Source organism: Danio rerio, chromosome 25, assembly GCF_049306965.1.
Source record: "Danio rerio strain Tuebingen ecotype United States chromosome 25, GRCz12tu, whole genome shotgun sequence".
Taxonomy (NCBI): Eukaryota; Metazoa; Chordata; class Actinopteri; order Cypriniformes; family Danionidae; genus Danio; species Danio rerio.
In genome coordinates this window covers 18,312,388-18,333,449 of record NC_133200.1, presented here as the reverse complement: position 1 = coordinate 18,333,449, position 21,062 = coordinate 18,312,388, and the positions used below count along the sequence as shown (strand labels likewise).

General features: G+C 35.6%; 2 protein-coding genes across 5 annotated transcripts; both read left to right on the top strand.

Moving 5' to 3' along the window:
• The first annotated feature begins 364 nt into the window (after positions 1–364).
• On the top strand, positions 365–8,174 carry cyp2x7 (cytochrome P450, family 2, subfamily X, polypeptide 7). Of its 4 annotated transcripts, none has more exons than XM_073941938.1 (10): positions 365–447; positions 1,315–1,410; positions 1,488–1,650; positions 1,911–2,063; positions 2,154–2,314; positions 4,293–4,466; positions 4,575–4,713; positions 4,861–5,048; positions 5,128–5,269; positions 7,783–8,168. In XM_073941938.1, exons 2-10 carry the CDS (start codon positions 1,381–1,383, stop codon positions 7,974–7,976), a joined length of 1,344 nt encoding a protein of 447 aa, XP_073798039.1. In that variant the 5' UTR covers positions 365–447; positions 1,315–1,380; the 3' UTR covers positions 7,977–8,168.
• Positions 8,175–13,001: 4,827 nt separating this feature from the next.
• cyp2x6 (cytochrome P450, family 2, subfamily X, polypeptide 6) lies at positions 13,002–19,398 on the top strand. Its single transcript, NM_001013565.2, is given in 9 exon segments — positions 13,002–13,204; positions 13,278–13,440; positions 14,430–14,582; positions 14,679–14,839; positions 16,531–16,704; positions 16,829–16,967; positions 17,225–17,412; positions 17,490–17,631; positions 18,888–19,398. Coding segments are annotated over 9 exon segments (1,476 nt in total). The 5' UTR covers positions 13,002–13,042; the 3' UTR covers positions 19,082–19,398.
• Positions 19,399–21,062: the final 1,664 nt, after the last annotated feature.

Genomic DNA, 21,062 nt, shown 5'->3' with positions numbered 1-21,062 from the left:
CTATTTTTTCAGCTGAATTGGCTTGTTGGATGGTTATCATAACCACACTTATTGATATACCAAAGTACATCCAAAGTAAATAACAAACTGGCCAGCAAGTTCAATTTTCCTCAATTAGAATTTAGCCATTTCAATAAAAATAATTACAAGATTTTGATTGAAAGTTACTTGTAAAATGTTTTCTCTATATAAAAACACTACAGTCATAACTCTTACGTCAGATTGTGTGTTCTCTTGCACAGCTGGATGTTGGACTCTTGTGACATCACTCGTAGAAGAAGTGCAAAAAAGGTGGAGCTCAAGCTTAAGCTCCCCCTCGCTGGAGCTCAGCTCTTCTCAAATGGCTCTGTAGCGAGCACCACTTGGGGCTCTTTCTCCTCTTTCTTAGCACTGGTCACACCGAAGCTACACCCAACTTCCGCTTAATCTTATAGCCTTTATCAATGGGTTAGTTTCAATATTCTTTACTATTTTTTAAATTCTGGACCTGGACATTTGTCAGTGAGGGTCTTACAAACCAACCGAACCCCTCTACGGGCCTTTATAAAAGGTTCTCACGCAAATGTACAGTTTTTTATCAGAGCGACACACAGAAATCAGCAACACGCAGGTTTCAGTAGCACAGTCCAACCACTTGCGTTCGCAAAGATTGATCGCAAAAATTATTGTAAACTTTGTGTAGCTATGGTGAGCCATAACATTTCTCTACTGCTTTATTTGCCATACCTGCTTCACACACCGAAAAAAACCTGCATTTTACAGTCTATAGCGACAGACGTGACTAAACAAACTGATCACACGTCTACTTTATATTTAAACCAGTGCGCCTGTTTGTATGCAATACAATAAAACGTGACTCGCAAAACTCTCACGTTGATCCTCAAGTGACTGAAACGTGTAATTATATAGTCTGCAGAACAAAGAACAAATAATCAAACTTTTGGTAGGTACTAGCCTATTAGGTTTATGTAAATGATTTTATTGATTATGTTCACTTATTAAACCAGTACAAAGTACATATAATGATTTTTCTAAAATATTCGGGTCCATTTTTCGGTCGATCCCGCAACAGACTGGGTTGAATACCCGGCGTGACGTGGTTTCCGCTTGCGCTCAAAAAAGTTTGTATAAGTTGTTTGCCAGAATGTTGCAATATCTCCGAAAGTCCATGATATAAAGAGGTCCAGAAAGCCCTGTCTGCTTTACAAGCTCGTTTCGCTCGTGTTAAACAAAGGCACAGCAGTAAGCATGTTAGAGGTTTCTGTTCTTATTTTAATATGCATCTTTCTCGTCTTTTTCCTCATTCGTATCAAGAGGCCGAAGAATTTTCCTCCTGGACCTCCTCCTGTTCCTATATTTGGAAATCTGCTTCAGATCAACATGGTTGATCCCTTGAAAGAGTTTGAAAGGGTATGGCTTACTTCTCATCTTGAGTTTTAACATTTCATTTTTTTAATTTTTAAATATTTTTTTTGTTTTGCTTTTAGCTTGCAGAAAAATATGGCAACATTTTCAGCCTGTACACTGGATCAAAGCCAGCAGTTTTTCTAAATAATTTTGAGGTTATTAAGGAAGCTCTGGTTACCAAAGCTCAAGACTTCTCAGGACGACCTCAAGACTTAATGATCAGTCATCTTACTGGGAATAAAGGTATAACTCCTATTAGGGGCGTAGCAACCGGGGGGATGGGGGACATACGACCCCCTCACTTTTAGAGACAGATCATAGAAACAGGTGATTAATAATAACATAAATGTAAAATTTTGGATCTTATTTAGCTGTCCCCCCACTTTTAAATTGTTTGCTACACCCCTGACTCGTATAAATAAATAACTCCTAGTAGAAACTGTTTTAGATGTAAAAAAAAAAGAGTAGTGCTAGATCTCATAAATGACTTCATCATTTTTAAGGTGTTGTGTTGGCTGACTATGGACCCCTTTGGAAGGACCATCGGCGTTTTGCTCTCATGACCCTGAGAAATTTTGGTCTGGGGAAGCAGTCCATGGAGGAGAGAATTCTGGGGGAAATTTCACACATTGTTGATTTCCTTGACAAGAACACGGGTATTTATATGTGATTTTTCTATTTCTTGAAGACCATTTCTTTGAGATTTTGGCAAGTAAATGTTTTTATTATTATTTACATTTGTACAGGGAAAACAGTCGATCCTCAGATTATGTTTCATAATATTGCATCAAATGTTATAAACCTGGTTCTGTTCGGATGCCGTTTTGATTACAACAACGAATTCCTTCGGGGCTACATTCAGCGCATTGCTGAGAATTTAAGGATCCTTAATGGACCCTGGAACATGGTGAGATCTCAAAAATGAAAATTTTTGCACAGAACTGCACAGTATACAGTGCATATTGGCTACCATATTTTTAGGAATAGTGTGTAAGGCAATAAATCCTATGCTAATTATTTTTTAAAGGGTAATGTGTTATAATGTTTGACATGACCAACACCTAGATGTTATTCAGTACAGCTGATCAAATTACCTTACATAATTATGTGGTTGGCACCTATATTTGTGGTTATATAAATTATGTATAGGGCATTATGATAGTATGTCATAATATAAGCCACAAAATAATGCATTGTATATAGATTAATATTACAATTGCTATGACAGTTCTTTATGAGACCTTGCAATGTATTATAAAATGCATTAAAGTATTTAATCCATTAACTTCATTAACTCTGGAATAAATGCTTAGAAATGTTGGTGTGGTCTGTAATTAGGATTAATATCTCAAATAATTGCTACAGTAACTTTAACAAATAAGAACAAGTCATGTTTAACTTATGAGCAATTATATTTCCAAACACTTTTGGTGAACATTCGTTATAAAGCACTATTTAATTTGGACAACTGAATTGAATATAGTGAATATAGTAATTTGTGCTTAAGCAGTAGTGTGGATACACTGTTTTCTCAACATGCACGTATTTACAAAAAACAAACAAACAAACAAACAAACAAACAGATAATTATAAATGTTACATTCTTAAGTGCTCTCCGCCTCCAGTCCACTCAACTCACATGCATGCTCTTTACCACCATATTTTTTAAATTAAAACATCATATGCACAAGGGGAAACTACACTACCCGACAAAAAGTCTTGTCGCCTGTTTAAGTTTTAACAACAAAAAAATAACTTGACTTCTAGTTGATCATTTGATATCAAAAGTAGCTTATATAAAAGGCAAAGGCCTCTAGATTACATTTATTTTACCCAAATAAACTGTGATCAAGCCTTGATTTTTAATTATGTACTTAGGACGGTAATGTCTGACTTTGCTTAGTCAAAAGTCTTGTCACTTAACAGAAACGATATACAGTATAGAACAAAGTCATGGTGCTATGGAAACAGAATGAATATTGTGTTTGACTCCCATGAGCTTGAACGACGGCATCCATACATCTCTGCAGAGACTCAAATAACTTATTAATAAAGTCATCTAGAAAGGCAAGATTCTTTGGATTCATCTTCAATGACTCCTCCTTCATCTTACCACAGACATGCTCAATAATGTTCATGTCTGGTAACTAGGCTGGCCAATCCTGGAGCACCTGACCTTCTTTGCTTTCAGGTACTTTGTGGAGGCTGAAGTATGAGAAGGAGCGCTATCCTGCTGAAGAATCTGCCCTCTCCCGTGGTTTGTAATGTAGTGGGCAGCACAAATGTCTTGATACCTCAGGCTGTTGATGTTGCCATTCACTCTGCCGATCTCTTGCACACCCCTAGACTGAATGTAATCCCAAACCATGATTTTTCCTTCATCAAACTTGACTGATTTCTCTGGGAATCTAGAGTACATGTAGGTTCTAATAGGTCTTCTGGAGTATTTGTGATCATTGGGATGCAGTTCAACAGATGATTCATCTAAAAAATTCTTCCGCCACTTTTCCAAATCATCAACTAGAAGTCAAGTTAGTATTTGTTGCTCTTGTAATTGGGATCGACAAGACTTTTGTTAGGTAGTGTATATCGCGCACAGTCCTGGGATGCATACATCAGATTTCAGCAAAAGTAAAAGGTAATCTAGGAATTACATACAAAGAATGTGCATAAAATTCATAGTATATTGCACACATGCATACTATGCACAGCATATATTCTGGATACTGAAGAAATGCTAACAGTAGTATGATAGTATGGCATTTCAAACACAGCCCTTGCAATATCACTTGATAACTGCATTTTTCTCACCATTTTAATGCTTTTTGTTTGGTGCTGTAAGGTGCATTTGTAAATAACTTGAGATTTTTGTTCTTTTCTACCAGATATACGACACATTTCCTTTATTGAGAATCCTGCCCCTGCCTTTTAAAAAAGCATTTGATAATGTAAAAATAATAAAAAGTATGAATCGAAAGTTGATTGATGAACACAAGAGCACAAGAGTCCCAGGACAGCCGAGAGACTTCATTGACTGCTATCTGGATGAGCTCGATAAGGTGCAACTTTCTGCTGACAAATACCTTTCTGGGAATACATTGAAACTCTGTAAATGTTCTGTGTACAACCACTTGAGACTCAGATTAATGATATCTTGCATTCTCCAGGTAAAAAATTGTGTTTCCACTTTTTCTGAAGACCAGCTCATCATGAACATTATGGATATGAGCTTTGCAGGGACTGACACCACTTCTAACACCCTCCTTGCTGCTTTCCTCTACCTCATGAACCACCCAGACGTGCAAGGTTTGAGCACACATTAAATTCGTCTTTATTTAAAACAGGTTGAATTTTATTTGAAGTGTTAAGTTTTCAAACTGTCAGAAGTATGTTAGCAAAGCTAGCATCTCAAAAGGACAGCAACATTCAAACACTGTCTTGTTTTCTAACCAGTAAAATGCCAGCAAGAGATTGATGATGTTCTGGAGGGTAAAGATCAGGTGACATATGAAGACAGACATAATATGCCGTACACACTGGCTGTGATTCATGAGGTTCAGCGTGTCGCTAACATTGTACCACTAAGTGTGTTGCATTGCACCACAAGAGACACAGAGCTAATGGGCTACAGCATCCCAAAGGTGAGGAAAGCTTCTAAGAGACTAAAGGTTTTATTCTTTAAAACAAATTTAACCTTTTTTTTTTTCTTTTTTTTGTCAGGGAACTGTAATCATTCCTAATCTCACTGTTGTCCTAAAAGAAGAAGGTCAGTGGAAGTTTCCTCATGAGTTCAACCCAGCAAACTTCTTGAATGAGCAGGGCCAGTTTGAGAAGCCTGAGGCTTTCATACCCTTCTCCACAGGTAACAGTTTTAGGGGTTCTAGCACAGCACTTAAATCTTATTCATGGTTTAGACGGTCATGAAAAACCTGAAAAAATTATGGAATTTTGACATGGCATTTTCCAGGCTTTAAAGTAAACCCACAAAGTTTTGAAAAAGTCAATGATGTCTGTTTAACAAATATACTTGAATATGCTTCATTGGTAATATTGCTTAAATTTAGTGGGGTGAATAGAAGTGCTCAAATTTCTGTTTGCCAACTTCAGGACTGCTGCCTTATTTTTAGGAAATCAAAGCAGAGAATAGATTTTTATATAATAATAATAATAATTGTATGTGTATATATATATATATATATATATATATATATATATATATATAATTTTTTTTTCAATTGGTTTAATATGTAACTACTGATATTGTTTGCTTTTAGTTTCTCTTCATTGTACGTTTTACAAGAGAAGATATTTGTTGACTGTTTACTACGTTGGACATTAGTAATCAAATTGTTTGCTTTAATTAGAATAAGACAATAGAGTGATTAAGGTGTTAACATGAGTTGCTTTTTGAATGTTCCTTTTGTGATCCTGTTTTACATGTTATAGTACATAGAATGATTATTGTCATTGCATCACCACACTATCCACCACGGTCTGGAGTTTCCATGTAATTTTGGGTGTTTCATTTTTGATTTGTTGACTTTAACTGCAGTTCAGCGCTTTCACTTTAATTCAGGAACATTTCATGCATGCCCCCCATGACAAACGAGATATTGAATGCGAGTATGAACTGCTGGAAGAGTGTTGTTTTAATGGAATTTGATACCGCACGCCATATGGAAAAAACCTCAGCATTTTGTGGTGCAGGTGTCTGTAGTCCTTTACTGACTTGGTAGATGCAGATAATAGTGTCACACAGCTGTGTGTGTATGGAATATCCTGTCTCAAAATGCAGTGAAAATCCTACACTTTGGCAATGGTTTGATTGTGGTGTTTACATGTCTATACTGCACTTCGATAATACGACTGAAATCGGCATACTCCACATGTCTTAATCTGATTTCTGTGTAGTTCAATTATGACCTTAATTGGATTAAATTAATCAAAAATCGCTGTTTACATGGTAAACTCTTAATCAGAGTATTGTGTATTGAGTATTGCTGTCCATGAAAACACACTCCCTGATACTCTCCCTCAGCAGAAATTACAACTGGGTTGATTGCCATATGAATTAACTTATCATTTATAAGTTAAGCTAAAAGATATACGCTTTACAAAATGATGCCAAATTCTCCATTTTCAAATATTCTTACATTCTCTTTAAAGGTGATATCAGGAGCGTTGGCGCTGTCTAGTGCCATTGATGAATATTTATTTGAAACTCTTAAAGTCTTGGAATTTTAGTAGCAAAAATGTGTATGAACCCTACCTGTTTTAATCGCTAATATGTTTATGCTTCTATAAAACAGACAAAACTGTAAGTCATTCCAATTTAAAAGTTTACAGATGGGGTGGTTTCTTCCATTCTTTAATGTCACCCTGACAGTAGCACCACAATGATCAAAGGCACACCCACTCATAACAATATGCCAATGTAGCTAAATTCAGGCATTTTGCATTTCCTATTTATCTTGATAAGAGGACAAAAAAAATCAGCCACTGGGAGGCATCATTGGATTTTAGAAGTGCTTTAGATGTCAATTTTACACAGATTGATCCGATTCTTTGAGGCAGGGTTGCTCAACACCGTTCCTGCTATTCTGCCTACCTGTTGTTCATTCCTAAGCCAGTAGACCACCACGTTGGTTCTATTTAAGGCTCTAGTAAACAGGATCCAACTCGATGTTCCTTTAAAAAACTGTCATAAAAGTAAGATCGATTGGTTAATCCTGGATAGCAAAACATGGGATTTCCAAATCTGGACCAATTTGATCCAGATAAATTTTTTTTAATAACTGGGCCCAGGAATAGAGTTGATCACCCCTGCTTTAAGGTCTTAATGAAAAGTCTTGCTTTGGTTAAATCTCTAAATGGTAGTGTAAATAAACATCCTTTTTACCCTACCAAAACACATCCGACCACAGTGGAGACTCTTCTCTCTTTAAACGCTATAATGAGCTGCTGCTCCCCTACACTTTCAAAGGCTGAATAAACACAGCTATGTTTTAGTCTACCAATCCATTCTTGAGGAGCTAAACCAATGCACCACACACTGCTCTCAGCCAAAGGTTGTGTTTCTGTTGAGTTTTGTCCTCATCACTGATATATTAAGGACCATTTGAAACTGTTTCCTTTTTTTGACGATGTAAAATTGTGTTGTGTGTGTATAATTGCTTGACCTTGCAGCCCACCATTATCAATGTAAAACGCATTTAAACAAACATGTATACATGTAAATGGTTACCTTCTTCATCCCTGATTTCTATGATTGTAGCATTACTGAATAAGTTATTGTTTATGCAGTTATCAACCCCCAGTAGTTTATGCTTGTAGCTGTATTTTGTAATTAATCCTGCATTCACTGTGTTTCTCCAGGTCCTCGTGTGTGTCTGGGTGAAGGTCTGGCCCGTATGGAGCTCTTCTTGATTTTTGTCACTCTGTTGCGGCGTTTTCAGTTTGTTTGGCCCGAAGATGCTGGGAAACCAGATTACACCCCTGTATTCGGGCTCACCATGACACCCAAACCCTACAGAATGCACATTAGGCGGAGAAACACAGTTAAACAGTGAATCTTAATGCTGTATATAAAGTTCCAGATAATAAATAATTCAGGTTCTGGAGGTAAAAATGCATTTACATTTCTTCAGACGCTATTTCTAACAAGAACATATTAATCATTCAATGTTGATATATCATGAATCTTTTAAATGTACTTTTGATATTCTGTCTTTTCTACAAACACAAAGTTCTAATCAATTCTCTTTGATGCATTCTTAAAATCATTTCAGTTTTACAACATCTGCTTTGCACAGTTCTAATGCTCACTTTAAAGAGAACATTGGAAGGGAAAACATCTCAAATTTGATAAATATCATTAAATTATACTTTATTATAATAATAAGTGAAATATCTTTTCTTAAGAGTCACAATGCTGAATTTCCTTCCACACAGAAGTAGACTTAAACAGCCATACAGGAAATATGTGTACTTTAAGTTCACATCATTTAAAGTGTGGCTCTTTAACAGAAGATTTGTGACCGATAGCGAGTCTATACAAGACTATAGCATAACAAAATCTGTTAATCAGATTAGAGGTTGAAAATATCTATAGGATTAGGAGAATTGATATATTAGACATTTATTTTAAACATGCATTAATAGTTTATCTTTAAGATGTTTATTTAAAATGATCATTCAAAAGACCTTTTCAAAAGTTCATCAGATCTTTGTACTCTACATATTTTCTAGACCAAATGCTCTACAGAAGAATGCTAAAAATGGTTAAATCTTACAAAACACTGAATTTGTTTTACTAACAGATGGATATTGTAACAGTTAACAATCTTAATGCACTCTGTCTCACTGAAACCTGGCTGAAACAAAATGACTATATTAGCTTAAATGAAGCAACTCCTCCAGGATTCTTATATAAACATGAGGCTCGTCAAACTGGTCGTGGTGGTGGAGTTGCATCAATCTTTAGTGATTTCCTTAATATTAAACAGAGAAACGGACTTATGTTTAGCTCCTTTGAAGTATTAGCGCTTAATGTTCAGCTTCCAGATACTATGCAAAAACCTGTTATCTCTCGCTTTAATCACCATATATAGACCCACAGGACCCTATGTCAAATTTCTAAAAGAATTTTCTGATTTTATTTCTGACTTACTAGTCAAAACTGATAAAATGCTAATTGTAGGTGACTTTAACATCCACATAGATGACGCTAATGATACATTAGGGCTCGCGTTTATGGATTTAATACACTCACTTGGGATAAAGCAAAACGTTGTGGGTCCAACCCATCGCTTAAAGCATACATTAGATCTAATTCTGTCTTATAGAATTGAGGTCATTGATGTAGACATTATACCAAAGTGATGATATTACAGACCACTACCTCTTACTATATACGCTGTGTTTACCTGAAATTAGCAAACTCGCTCCAATATTTCGCCCTAGTAGAACTATTGTCCCATCAACCAAAAATTTATTTATAAATAACTTACCTGATCTCTCTCTATTTCGTAATGCACCCGCAAACTCAAATGAACTTGATGTAGCAACAAGCAGTATGGATGCCATCTTTACTAGCACACTAAATACTGTGGCACCCATCAAATTAAAAAAAGGCTAGAGAGAATAAAACTACACCATGGTATAATATTCATACTTGTGCTCTCAAAACAGCAACCCATGCCCTGGAACGTAAATGGAAAAAAAACTAATTTAGAGGTCTTTAGAGTTGCGTACAAAGACATTATGTCCAGCTATAGGAGGGCTCTAAAATCTTCCAGGGCCGAGCACCTCCGCAAACTGATAAAAAATAACCATAACAATCCTAGATTTTTATTTAACACCATCTCTAAATTAGCAAATAATCGGTCATCCTTGGAACAAACTGTTTCACCGCAAATTAGTAGTGATGACTTCATGAATTTTTTCAGTAATAAAACAGAAGGCTTTAGACAGAAAATAGGAGATGCCAAACTTTCTGCACCGGCTTATACTCCAAATCCTGTAAATATTTCATTAAATCATAATAATAACCCACACTGCTTCAAAATCATAGAACAGGAAGAGCTAGATAAAATTATAAATGGCTCTAAACCAGCTACGTGTATGCTGGACTCAATTCCAACAAAATTACTGAAAGAGCTGCTACCTGCTATAGGAGAACCTCTTCTTAACATTATCAACTCTTCTTTATCTATAGGCCATGTTCCAAACTCTTACAAGCTAGCTGTTATTAAGCCTATTATTAAGAAACCGCAACTGGACCCCAACAACTTAGCTAACTATAGGCCTATTTCTAATCTTCCATTTATGTCTAAAATACTAGAAAAAGTAGTTTCTACTCAATTATGCTCCTTTCTGCAGACCAACAATATTTTTGAAGTGTTTCAGTCAAATTTCAGGGCTCATCACAGTACAGAAACTGCATTAATGAAAATAACCAACGATTTACTCTTAGCTGCTGACCAAGGGTGCATCTTGCTATTAGTTCTACTCAGTCTTAGTGCTGCATTTGACACCATTGACCACAATATCCTCATAAATCGCTTAAAGTCTTCAGGTGTCCAGGGACAAGCTCTACAGTGGTTTAAGTCATACTTAACTGATCGTTACCAGTTTGTGAATATTAATGGACAGCCTTCACAAGTCAGCCCAGTAAAGTATGGAGTGCCTCAAGGATCAGTTTTAGGCCCTTTGCTGTTCACAATTTACCTGCTACCACTGGGAGACATTATTAGAAGACATGGGATCAGCTTTCACTGCTATGCAGATGATACTCAATTATATATTTCAACTAAACCTGACGAGATGTCCGAACTGTCTAAGCTAACTGAGTGTATTAGAGACATTAAAGACTGGATGACCAACAATTTTATTATCTTAAACTCAAACAAAACAGAATTATTACTTATTGGCCCTAAATCCTGTGCACAGCAGATCTCGCAACTCAATCTACAATTAGAGGGATACAAAGTTAGCGTTAGCTAGTATAAAACATCTGGGTGTCATATTAGAAAGCAATCTAACTTTTGAAAACCATATATCCCATGTCACAAAAACTGCCTTCTTTCATCTGAGAGATATCGCTAAATTACGAAGTATGTAATAAGCCTATATAGTTTGCGACGTTTGACTACACGATTTTGCATGCATACACTGCTAAAATGTATCCTTTTAAAAAGGTTAATTTTATATATATATATATATATATATATATATATATATATATATATATATATATATATATATATATATATATATTTAGGAGGTGGGATAGGGAAAGGTCTGCAAGTCACGATTCGAACGAGGCGACTGGTGCTAACATTTAAAAAATATTTGAACATAGGCTGCGTCCGAAACCGCATACTTCCATACTATATGGTATGATAAAAACAGTATGCGAGCTGAGTAGTATGTCCGAATTCAAAGAAATCGAAAATCAGTATGCCAAAGTACCCGGATGGCTTACTACTTCCGGCGAGATTCTGGAGTGCGCATCCCATGCACGCTGCACTATCCCATGATGCCCCGCGAGCGAATTCATGAATGGGAGTAAAGCGACGCAAATCATGCAGGTACGTCACATGACTGTCAAAATGGCGGATGTAGTACGTCCGAATTCCATTCATACTTTTCACATTCATACTGTATAGAACGTACTTTTCGTACGGCTGAGTAGTACATTTAAATTCAAATGCAGTACCTACTGAGTAGCAGGCGGTTTCGGACGCAGCCATATATTTTATACATACTAAAAGTTCACAGTTAGCAAGTCTCAAATCTTTTTCTATTGCAATACTCAATTTCAAAACCAATTTTCAACTCTTTGTGCTAAAAACAACCAATGACCAAACACTAATGTTAAACTTTACCTAAGCATTTATATGAAAGTTCAATTGTGTGTGTGTGTGTATGTTCAGATGTCAACCTTGCCATGAAAAAAATTAAGTTTTCACCTAAATACGAAAATTTTTTCTGTTTTTTTTTTGTGTAAGCAAGGATTTTTCAGTACCTTCGAAATACTCAAGAATGCATATGTCAATGTTTTCAAACTATTCTTTTTGATTTATCAAAGTAACAAAAGTGGCAATTTAACATCTGTCACACCCATAATGTAGAGATGTCACATCCGTAACAACGCTTTTTCCTCATAAATATGAAAATATTAAATGAAATGAAGCCAATTGTTTTTGTTCTATAGTGAGCCGACTCCTATCCTTTTGATGAAAATTGTTTCTTTTTGGTTGTGCAGTTTAATTCACAGAATTTCTACAAAGTATGTTGTATACTGTAAGGCTTTTTTTGTCACATCCATAACGCATGTTTATTTTCCTCATTTCAAGTATAAAACTTGTTCACAGGTTCATATTCTGTTTGTTTTTTAACTCTGTGGTTAGTTCTAGAACATTTAAACAAAAGTTTCAATATAATTTTCACATATAGTTTCTATGTGATTGTGAATTTATGTTTTGAGCCTTTACTGCAAATGTCACGTCCATAACGCTGAAATTGCTCACTTATACACACACACACACACACACACACACACACACACACACACACACACATATATATATATATATATATATATATATATATATATATATATATATATATATATATATATATATATATATATGTTGTTGTTTGTAGTTTTATCCACATAATTGAGAACCAGTTTATCGAATCAGTGGTTTTTCACACCTTCATGCTCAGTGAGGGTGATCAGATCAGTTGATGAGCAAAGGATACTGACATTTTTGTCCCTGACCTTATCAAATTATCCGCTTAAACAAAGAATAAATCAGTTTCTGAGATTACAGTTTTACTTCAACCCCCTTCTCCTGCTTACCAAAAGGTGACATTTGAAGTTGTGTTTCAGATGGGTGATGGGCGGATAACACAATGGCCAATCCAAAGTCCTGTTTTACCAGTTTTTCTTTGTAAAAAGCCTTACCATCTTGAAGATAATGAACCAATCACCTTATCAGATGGTGGATGTAGCAATTAGAGAATGTAGCAACATCTCAGAGAAAGGTGTTGCTATATAAAAAGCTCCAGGAAGACCTGTGTCTACTACTCAAGCTTGTTTTGTGACTGCAGCTGGACAACAGTAAGCATGTTGGGTTCTTCTCTTCTTGTTGTAATATGCATCTTGCTCATCTTCTTCCTCATAAGGGTCAAGAAGCCAAAGAATTTTCCTCCAGGACCTCCTCCAGTTCCTATATTTGGAAATATGCTTCAGCTCAACCTGGCTAATCCTTTAAAGGATTTTGAAAAAGTATGGTTTACTACTTCTCATCTTGAGTTAAAACTATTTTTTTCTGTACAATAATTGTCCACGTTTTTTAAAGTTTGCAGAAAAATACGGGGAAATATTCAGCCTGTATACTGGATCGAGGCCAGCAGTCATTCTGAACAGTTTTGCAGTTATTAAAGAAGCTCTGGTTACCAAAGCTCAAGACTTTTCAGGTCGACCTCAAGACTTCATGATCAGTCACGCCACAGAGAATAAAGGTAACTCCCAATAACAGTCAAAGATGTCAAAGCGGCATAAAAATAGCAATCTAGGAAATTAAATTGCTTAGACAACAGTGTTTTTGATTGACATTTCAGCTGCTAAAGAAAAAAATTCAAGCAAGGTTATTATTAAATGTGCTTTCTGAATGAGTTTAGAACTAATCGTTTAATGAATGACTCAAGACAGTGAAGTCAAGATGGAGATGGTGTTGTTATGGAAAACAGGTTCTACAAAAGTAAACCCGTAGCTGATTAGTGATAATTGTATCAAAGGTTACCCAATATATTTATTCCACTTTGATTGTGTGAGCTGTGATTCCACTTTACCTATTTTCAGTAAAACAGCTGCATCAATCTAAAGCTAATTATCTTGATTTAACACTGTAAAAAATACTGGGTTGCACACAATCGATTTGTGTTGAGCCAACATAAAGGAATAAAGTTAACCTTTTGGTTTTTACAAATTTATGTGGATTAAACATAAAACATTTAAGTTAAAACATTTAAGCCTATTTCCCCACAAATTGCATTTCAAAATAAATAAATACGAAAAACGCAATAGTTTAATTAATTTAAATAAAATAAACCAGTAGAGGAAAAGAGTGGGCATGACCATCCTGTGATTTCATCCGAGTGTAATCAATAGAAAAGCACAGAAATGAAAGAATAGGTCATCTTCCAATGTTTAGAAGGAAGAAAACACAATTGAACCCTCTTTTTCAAGTCAGTTTTTATGATGTAACCTTCATTTTGAAGAGTCATTGAAGAGCTCCTTATAACAAATCAGTTATTTATCTGGAAACATCGACAAGCAGAATAACAAAAGAGTTAGATCTCCCAGACTATCAGCGCTAATGCAAATCTGCAGCATAGCTAATTCCGTTTGTACGTTATACATTGACTATTAAATGAGCAAAAAGCAGATTAGAAGGTGTTAGAAAATGAATTTACGGACAATTCTCATTAATGACTTCATCATTTTTAAGGTATTGTGTTGGCTGACTATGGACCCGTTTTGAAGGACCATCGACGCTTTGCTCTCATGACCATGAGAAATTTTGGTCTTAGCAAACAGTCCATGGAGGAGAGAATTCTGGGGGAAATTTCACATGTTGTTGATTACCTTGACAAAAACGCAGGTATTCATTTGTGATTTCAATTTCTTGCACAAGGTGTAGAACATTTTCTTTTAGATTTCAGTTTTTTTAGAATTTACTTTTTTTTTTTTTTTTAAGGAAAAAGAGTGGATCCTCACATTATGTTCCACAATGTTGCTTCAAATGTTATCAGTCTGCTTCTGTTTGGATGCCGTTTTGATTACAACAGTGAATTTCTTCAGTGCTACATCCAGCTCAGTAATGAGATTTCAAAGATCATCAATGGACCCTGGAACATGGTGAGGTCTCAGATCAAAAGAGCCTATGAAATCATTTGACACTTTAGTTTTCTTTCTTTTACCCAAAGACGAGTTGTAGTGAGCTCTGAGGTGTTCATATTCATTTTTTAAAACAGCCATGTTCAGTAGTGGTATCTATATTGAAAAAACTACATTACCCATAATGAGTTAGAAACATTCGACCAATCAGCTGCAGTGAGATATAGGACTCTATTTTAACGATCTAGACACAAAGTCTAAAGGCCATGGTGTAAAAGCATTAAGGGTGTGTCTGAATCCACTTTTGCTATTTTAAGTTTGGAAAAATAAGCTTTGCACCCCGGTGCATGGTCTAACAGGGCTGTGCTTATTCTCTTAATGAGTTACGTGTGTGCTTTGAATATAATGTGCATTAAACCAATCAGAGTCTCATCTCCTATTCAGTTAGTGACATGGTGCATTTGCTATTTACATGGTTGACTTTTTAAGTGAATAGACTGAATGCTTCATTAGCGAAAAAACAGTTAAAAAGACCATATGCAGCACAAGGATAAAAAATGAGTCTCCTCCATTCAGCCTTTTTACTTTCTCTTTACTCCTTTAGTTTGGTGGATAAGAAAACAGTGTTGTATGCTCTCCACTGAAGACATTCATTAGCCTACATATTTAATTTTAAGCGCAAAGATAGGTCTCAAAACTATTTTTTAAATTCAGTTCTAATTTCCAGCAAACGAAAAAAATTATCAATAATAAAACGTGGTCAAAAAACGGAGTTATATCCAAATACACATCCTGTTCTTATGCCCCCTATGGTGATGCATACGTCTCTAAAACCCGTCAGAGGGACGAATCTAAACTTGTTTTTATTAAAACAAATATGAATATGTATATAATAAATAATACTGATAATTATAATAACATTATAAAAATGCAGATTGTCATGAATAAACTGAAAAAAGTCCCCCAATAAGCATGGAGGTAGTGGTATTTATATTTATGTAGAAAATAATAATTTATGTAACATTTTAATCCTTTTTTTTCCACATGAAAAGATATTTACATATGTTTTATGTTGATTGTATCAAAACAAAGAAAACAATCTGAAATTGTTGTTTTTAAGTTATGTATACCGTGATTTTACCGGTCCGGCCCACTTGGGAATAGATTTTCCTCCATGTAGCCCCTGAGCTAAAATAAGTTTGACCCCTGCTGTACATTCTGTTTGTATTAAGCAATGTGTAATTGTTAGGACAGGCGCATAACTAACATGCTCTACGCTGGACTTTAGACCTGCTTTCAGTTGGTCAATGGTGTGGTCTTTATTAGTTTGTCAAAATAACAACAGGCCAAGAAAGTGCCTTAGCAGCACCTCCTTTATAGACCAGCACTCCCATGAGTCCACAAACTGGCGCAAATGGATTTGCTATTTAAACAACATGGTGCAAAACGTGAAAATTACTGTTGCCCTGTTCTGAATATAGCAACAAATTGCGCCAAACACATCTTGCGCCTTATTGCACTGGGTGTATGATAGGGCCTATGTGCCAAAATGCCATTTCAGCTTTAACCTTTGGATTTAATAGAAACCTAAATTTTATTCAAAATAAATACTATTTATTCTATTTTCATTTTAATGAACATGACAAGTAAAAATGTAAGATATTAGTTTGCCTTAAAAAATAACTTTTTTCTTGTATGTTCTTTTCTACCAGATATACGACACATTTCCTTTATTGAGAATCCTGCCCCTGCCTTTTAAAAAAGCATTTGATCATGTAAAAGTAATAAAAAGTATGAATCTGAAGCTGATTGATGAACACAAGAGCACAAGAGTCCCATGAGAGCCGAGAGACTTTATTGACTGCTATCTGGATGAGCTTGATAAGGTGCCACTTTCTGCTGACAAACACATCTGTACATTTGCACATCTGAATTGTACATTTATTAATGCCGAAATTGATAAATGCTTATACCACCACTTCAGACCGAAATGTATTCTACATTCTACAGGGAAAAAATTGTGTTTCCACCTTTTCCGAAGACAAGCTCCTCATGAGCATCATGGATCTGCACTTTGCAGGGACTGACACTATTTCTAACACCCTCCTCACTGCTTTCCTCTACCTCATGAACCACCCTGAGGTGCAAGGTTTGTGATTAAAAAGCACACATTCATTTTGTCAATTTGAATCAGAATTAAATTTGACCAGACAAAGTAAGAATGAATAAATAAATACAGTTTTTATGTGTACTTTGCACCGAAGAAGCTAAATGTGTGATGTTTTTTCATTACTGTTTTGACATATGTTAAGTTTTCAAAACTTTCAGAAGTATGTTAGCATTTTAGCAAAGCTAGCATGTCAAAAGAAACTTGAACATTCAAACACAGCCTTGTTTTCTAACCAGTAAAATGCCAGCAAGAGATTGATGATGTTCTGGAGGGTAAAGATCAGGTGACATATGAAGACAGACACAATATGCCGTACACACTGGCTGTGATTCATGAGGTTCAGCGTGTCGCTAACACTGTACCGCTAAGTGTGTTTCACTGCACTACACGAGACACAGAGCTAATGGGCTACAGCATCCCAAAGGTGAGGAAACATTTGGAGCGACTTAAAGACTATTATACTTCAAAATAAACTGTAATCAATTGTTTCTTGTTTGTCAGGGAACTATAATCATTCCCAACCTTACTAGTGTGCTAAAAGAAGAAGGTCAGTGGAAGTTTCCTCATGAGTTCAACCCAGCAAACTTTCTGAATGAGCAGGGCCAGTTTGAGAAGCCTGAGGCTTTTATACCCTTCTCCACAGGTAACAGTTTTAAGTATTCAAGCACAGCATAAAACTGTTGTAGTTGCTATCATTTTTTTCCAACCTTGAGGCGGATGGGCTACAAAAGCAGAAGACCACACTGGGTGCCTCTCCTGTCAGCTAAGAACAGGAAACTGAGGCAACAATTCACACAGGCTCACCAAAATTAGACAATAGAAGATTGGAAAAATGTTGCCTGGTCTGATGAGTCACGGTTTCTGCTGCGACATTCGACATTTGCTCAGAATTTGGCGTCAACAACATAAAAGCATGGATCCATCTTGCCATGTATCAATGGTTCAGGCTGGTGGGGGTGGTGTAATGGTGTAGGGATATTTTCTTGGCACGCTTTGGGTCCATTACTACCAATTTAGCAAAGTGTTAATGCCACAGCCTACCTGTGTATTGTTGCTGACCATATCCATTCCTTTATAAACAGTGTACCCATTTTTTGATGGCTACTTCCAGCAGGATAATGCGCCATGTCATAAAGCGTGAATCATCTCAGACTGGTTTCTTGAACATGACAATGAGTTCACTGTACTCAAACGGCCTTCACAGTCACCAGAGATCAATCCAATAGAGCACCTTTGGCATGTGGTGGAACAGGAGATTTGCATTATGGATGTGCAGCTGATTAATCTGCAGCAACTGCGTGACGCCATCATGTCAATATGGAGCATAATCTCAGAAGAATATTTCCAGTATCTTGTTGAATCTATGCCACAAAGGTTTAAGGCAGGTCTAAAGACAAAAGGGAGTCTAATCCAGTACTAGTAAGATGTACCTAATAAAGTAGGTGGTGAGTGTATATTGCCTCAAATTTTTATAAATGTTCTAAAAGTTTGTACCTCACATGAATATTTGTTTATACCATATTGAACTATAGGATCACAGACATCAGTCAAATCGCCCAGTGAAGTATCAGAGATTATTTCTGAAACCTTTTTTTTTAAATGTTAATTTTGTCACTCAAACTTGATAACACCACTGCATTGCTATCGGCTTTCTAGTAGGTCAACAATTATCTGAAAAGTTAACCTTTTTCAATTGGACAGCTTTGAGAATGATCATTTGCCAATTTGTTGTGGCCAAATATATCAAAAAATACTTATAATTCCTAAACGAAACTTCACAAAATCAGGGTCTGGTGTATTTCTTTTGCAAATGACCAGATATGGCTAAAAAATAATTCTTGATATGAGGCCTTTAAGTACTTGAACACCTTTAGTTTATGCAACTTTGTTTTTTTCCAGGTCTCCGTATGTGTCTGGGTGAAGGTCTGGCCCGTATGGAGCTATTCTTGATTTTTGTCACTCTGTTGAGGCGTTTTCAGTTTGTGTGGCCTGAAGATGCTGGGAAACCAGATTACACCCCTGTATTTGGGCTCACTTTGACACCCAAACCCTACAGAATGCACATCAGGCGGAGAGAAACAGTTAAACAGTGAATCGTGATGCTGACAGTGCTGCTGTATATAAAGTCTGTTGACTTTTTTCTATAGAGAAACTTTTTTTGTTTTTTAATAATTGTAATCTTTCTTAATGAATTTACCGTGAACTTCAAGACAATGGATGTGGCATTCAAATATAGTTTTGTGATTTTTGTCTTTTTTCCACCAACACCATAAAAGTTTAATCAATCTGAGACATTTCTTTGAGTCATTTCTAAATAACATCACAGTTTTGTGAAATAAATCTTTTTGCACATCTCAGATGTTCAGTTTGAAATGTGCATTTATATTAAAGCAATAAAGGCACAAAAAAATCTGTCGTCATTTGCTCTTTTCTTTTAATGAAACTTTTTAAATCTTTTTGTCCTGTTGAACACAAAAGATTTTTTGAAAAGTCCTGTATCTGACTTCCATAGTACCTTTTTCTACTATGAAAGTTGGTGAGTCCCAGAAACCACTAAATTACACAAGTACACTGTTTTCATAGGTATTCAAATTTATATTTTAAATATACCCTCTCAAATATATATATTATTATTATTTATTTATTTTTTTTAAGTAGTGAGATGCTAATGGTCTAATCTGATTTAGTGATTTATGCTAAGCTAAGCTAAAAGTGCTCCTGCCATACTCTGAGATCAACTTAAGGAATTAAAAAAGGTAAAACTCTTTAATTCTGAGGAACTGGTAAAATGAGTCTTTTTCTTTTTTTAAGTCTGAGTGGAGTGTTTCTTTAAGGTATCACATATTGTCTAAATCAGGGGTGTCCAAACTCGGCCCTGGAGGGCCGGTGTCCTGCTGAGTTTAGCTCCAATTTGCTTCAACACACGTGCCAGGAAGTATCTAGTAAGAGCTTGATTAACTGGTTCAGGTGTGTTTGATTAGGGTTGAAGCTAAACTCTCCAGGACACTGGCCCTCAAGGACCGAGTTTGGACACCCCTGATCTAAGTCCTAAGTTAGGATTATAAAATATGATCCTTAATACACCTGTACATTATCAATTAAAATTTAGCATGTGTTTATTTACTTCACCCAAACAGTTCTTAGGATTAGTTTTTAAAAGTTCACCTAAAAATGAAAATGAACTCACTTAACACTGGCTTCTAAGTGGTTCCAAACCACATGAGTTTCTTTATCAGCTATTTTGAAGAAAGATGGAAACCTGCAACCGTCCATATTTGTTTTTCCTACTATGAAAGTCAATAGTTACAGGTTTTTAGCTTTTTTCAAAATATATACTTTTGTGTTCAAAAGAATAAACAAACTCATAAAAGTTTGAAACAAGGGGAAGTAAATAATGACAGAATTTCCATTTCTGGGTGATCTATCCCTTTAACAGACGACTAAAAATCTAAACTAATAGACAGAATGTTATAAAAAGAAACAACTACAAGCCAGGTATACTTACAATACCTAATTATTTTTTTTAGTTTAGTATGGTCAAACATATATTTAGACTTTTGTGTAATGCAGTGTAATTTTAAGTTGATGAGATATTGCCCAAACAATATTATGCTCTTTTTGTTGTTTTTGAAATGATCTCACTAAAACTTTGTGTGTGGGTACAACTTTTTTTAGTGCTGTTCGGCAAGGACAAGTGGAAACTTCCTCGTGTTGAATCCAGCAGACGTCCAGAATAAACAGGACCAGCTGCAGGAATTCTGTTTGAAAAGATAACTTTGTCTTTGTTTACATGCATTATTGTTTTGTCGTTGTAGATTTATGTCACACACGATTTGTGTTGCTTCTGCAAATCTTTTAAAGAGACGCGAGTAATGGAATGTCATAAATCTCTTCATACTTGTCTTGCAGAGGAAGGAGATCAACCCTGTTGTGTTTCTGCATTTTGCTTCTGATGTTTGCTCAAGTTGATTTAAATATGCTTTTTAATGTTTTTCTTTTGCTCCAAAAAATAAGAAAATATAATTTGTCATTTTTATGCTTCTCACTTTAACAGGCCTATTTTTTCAGAAATAT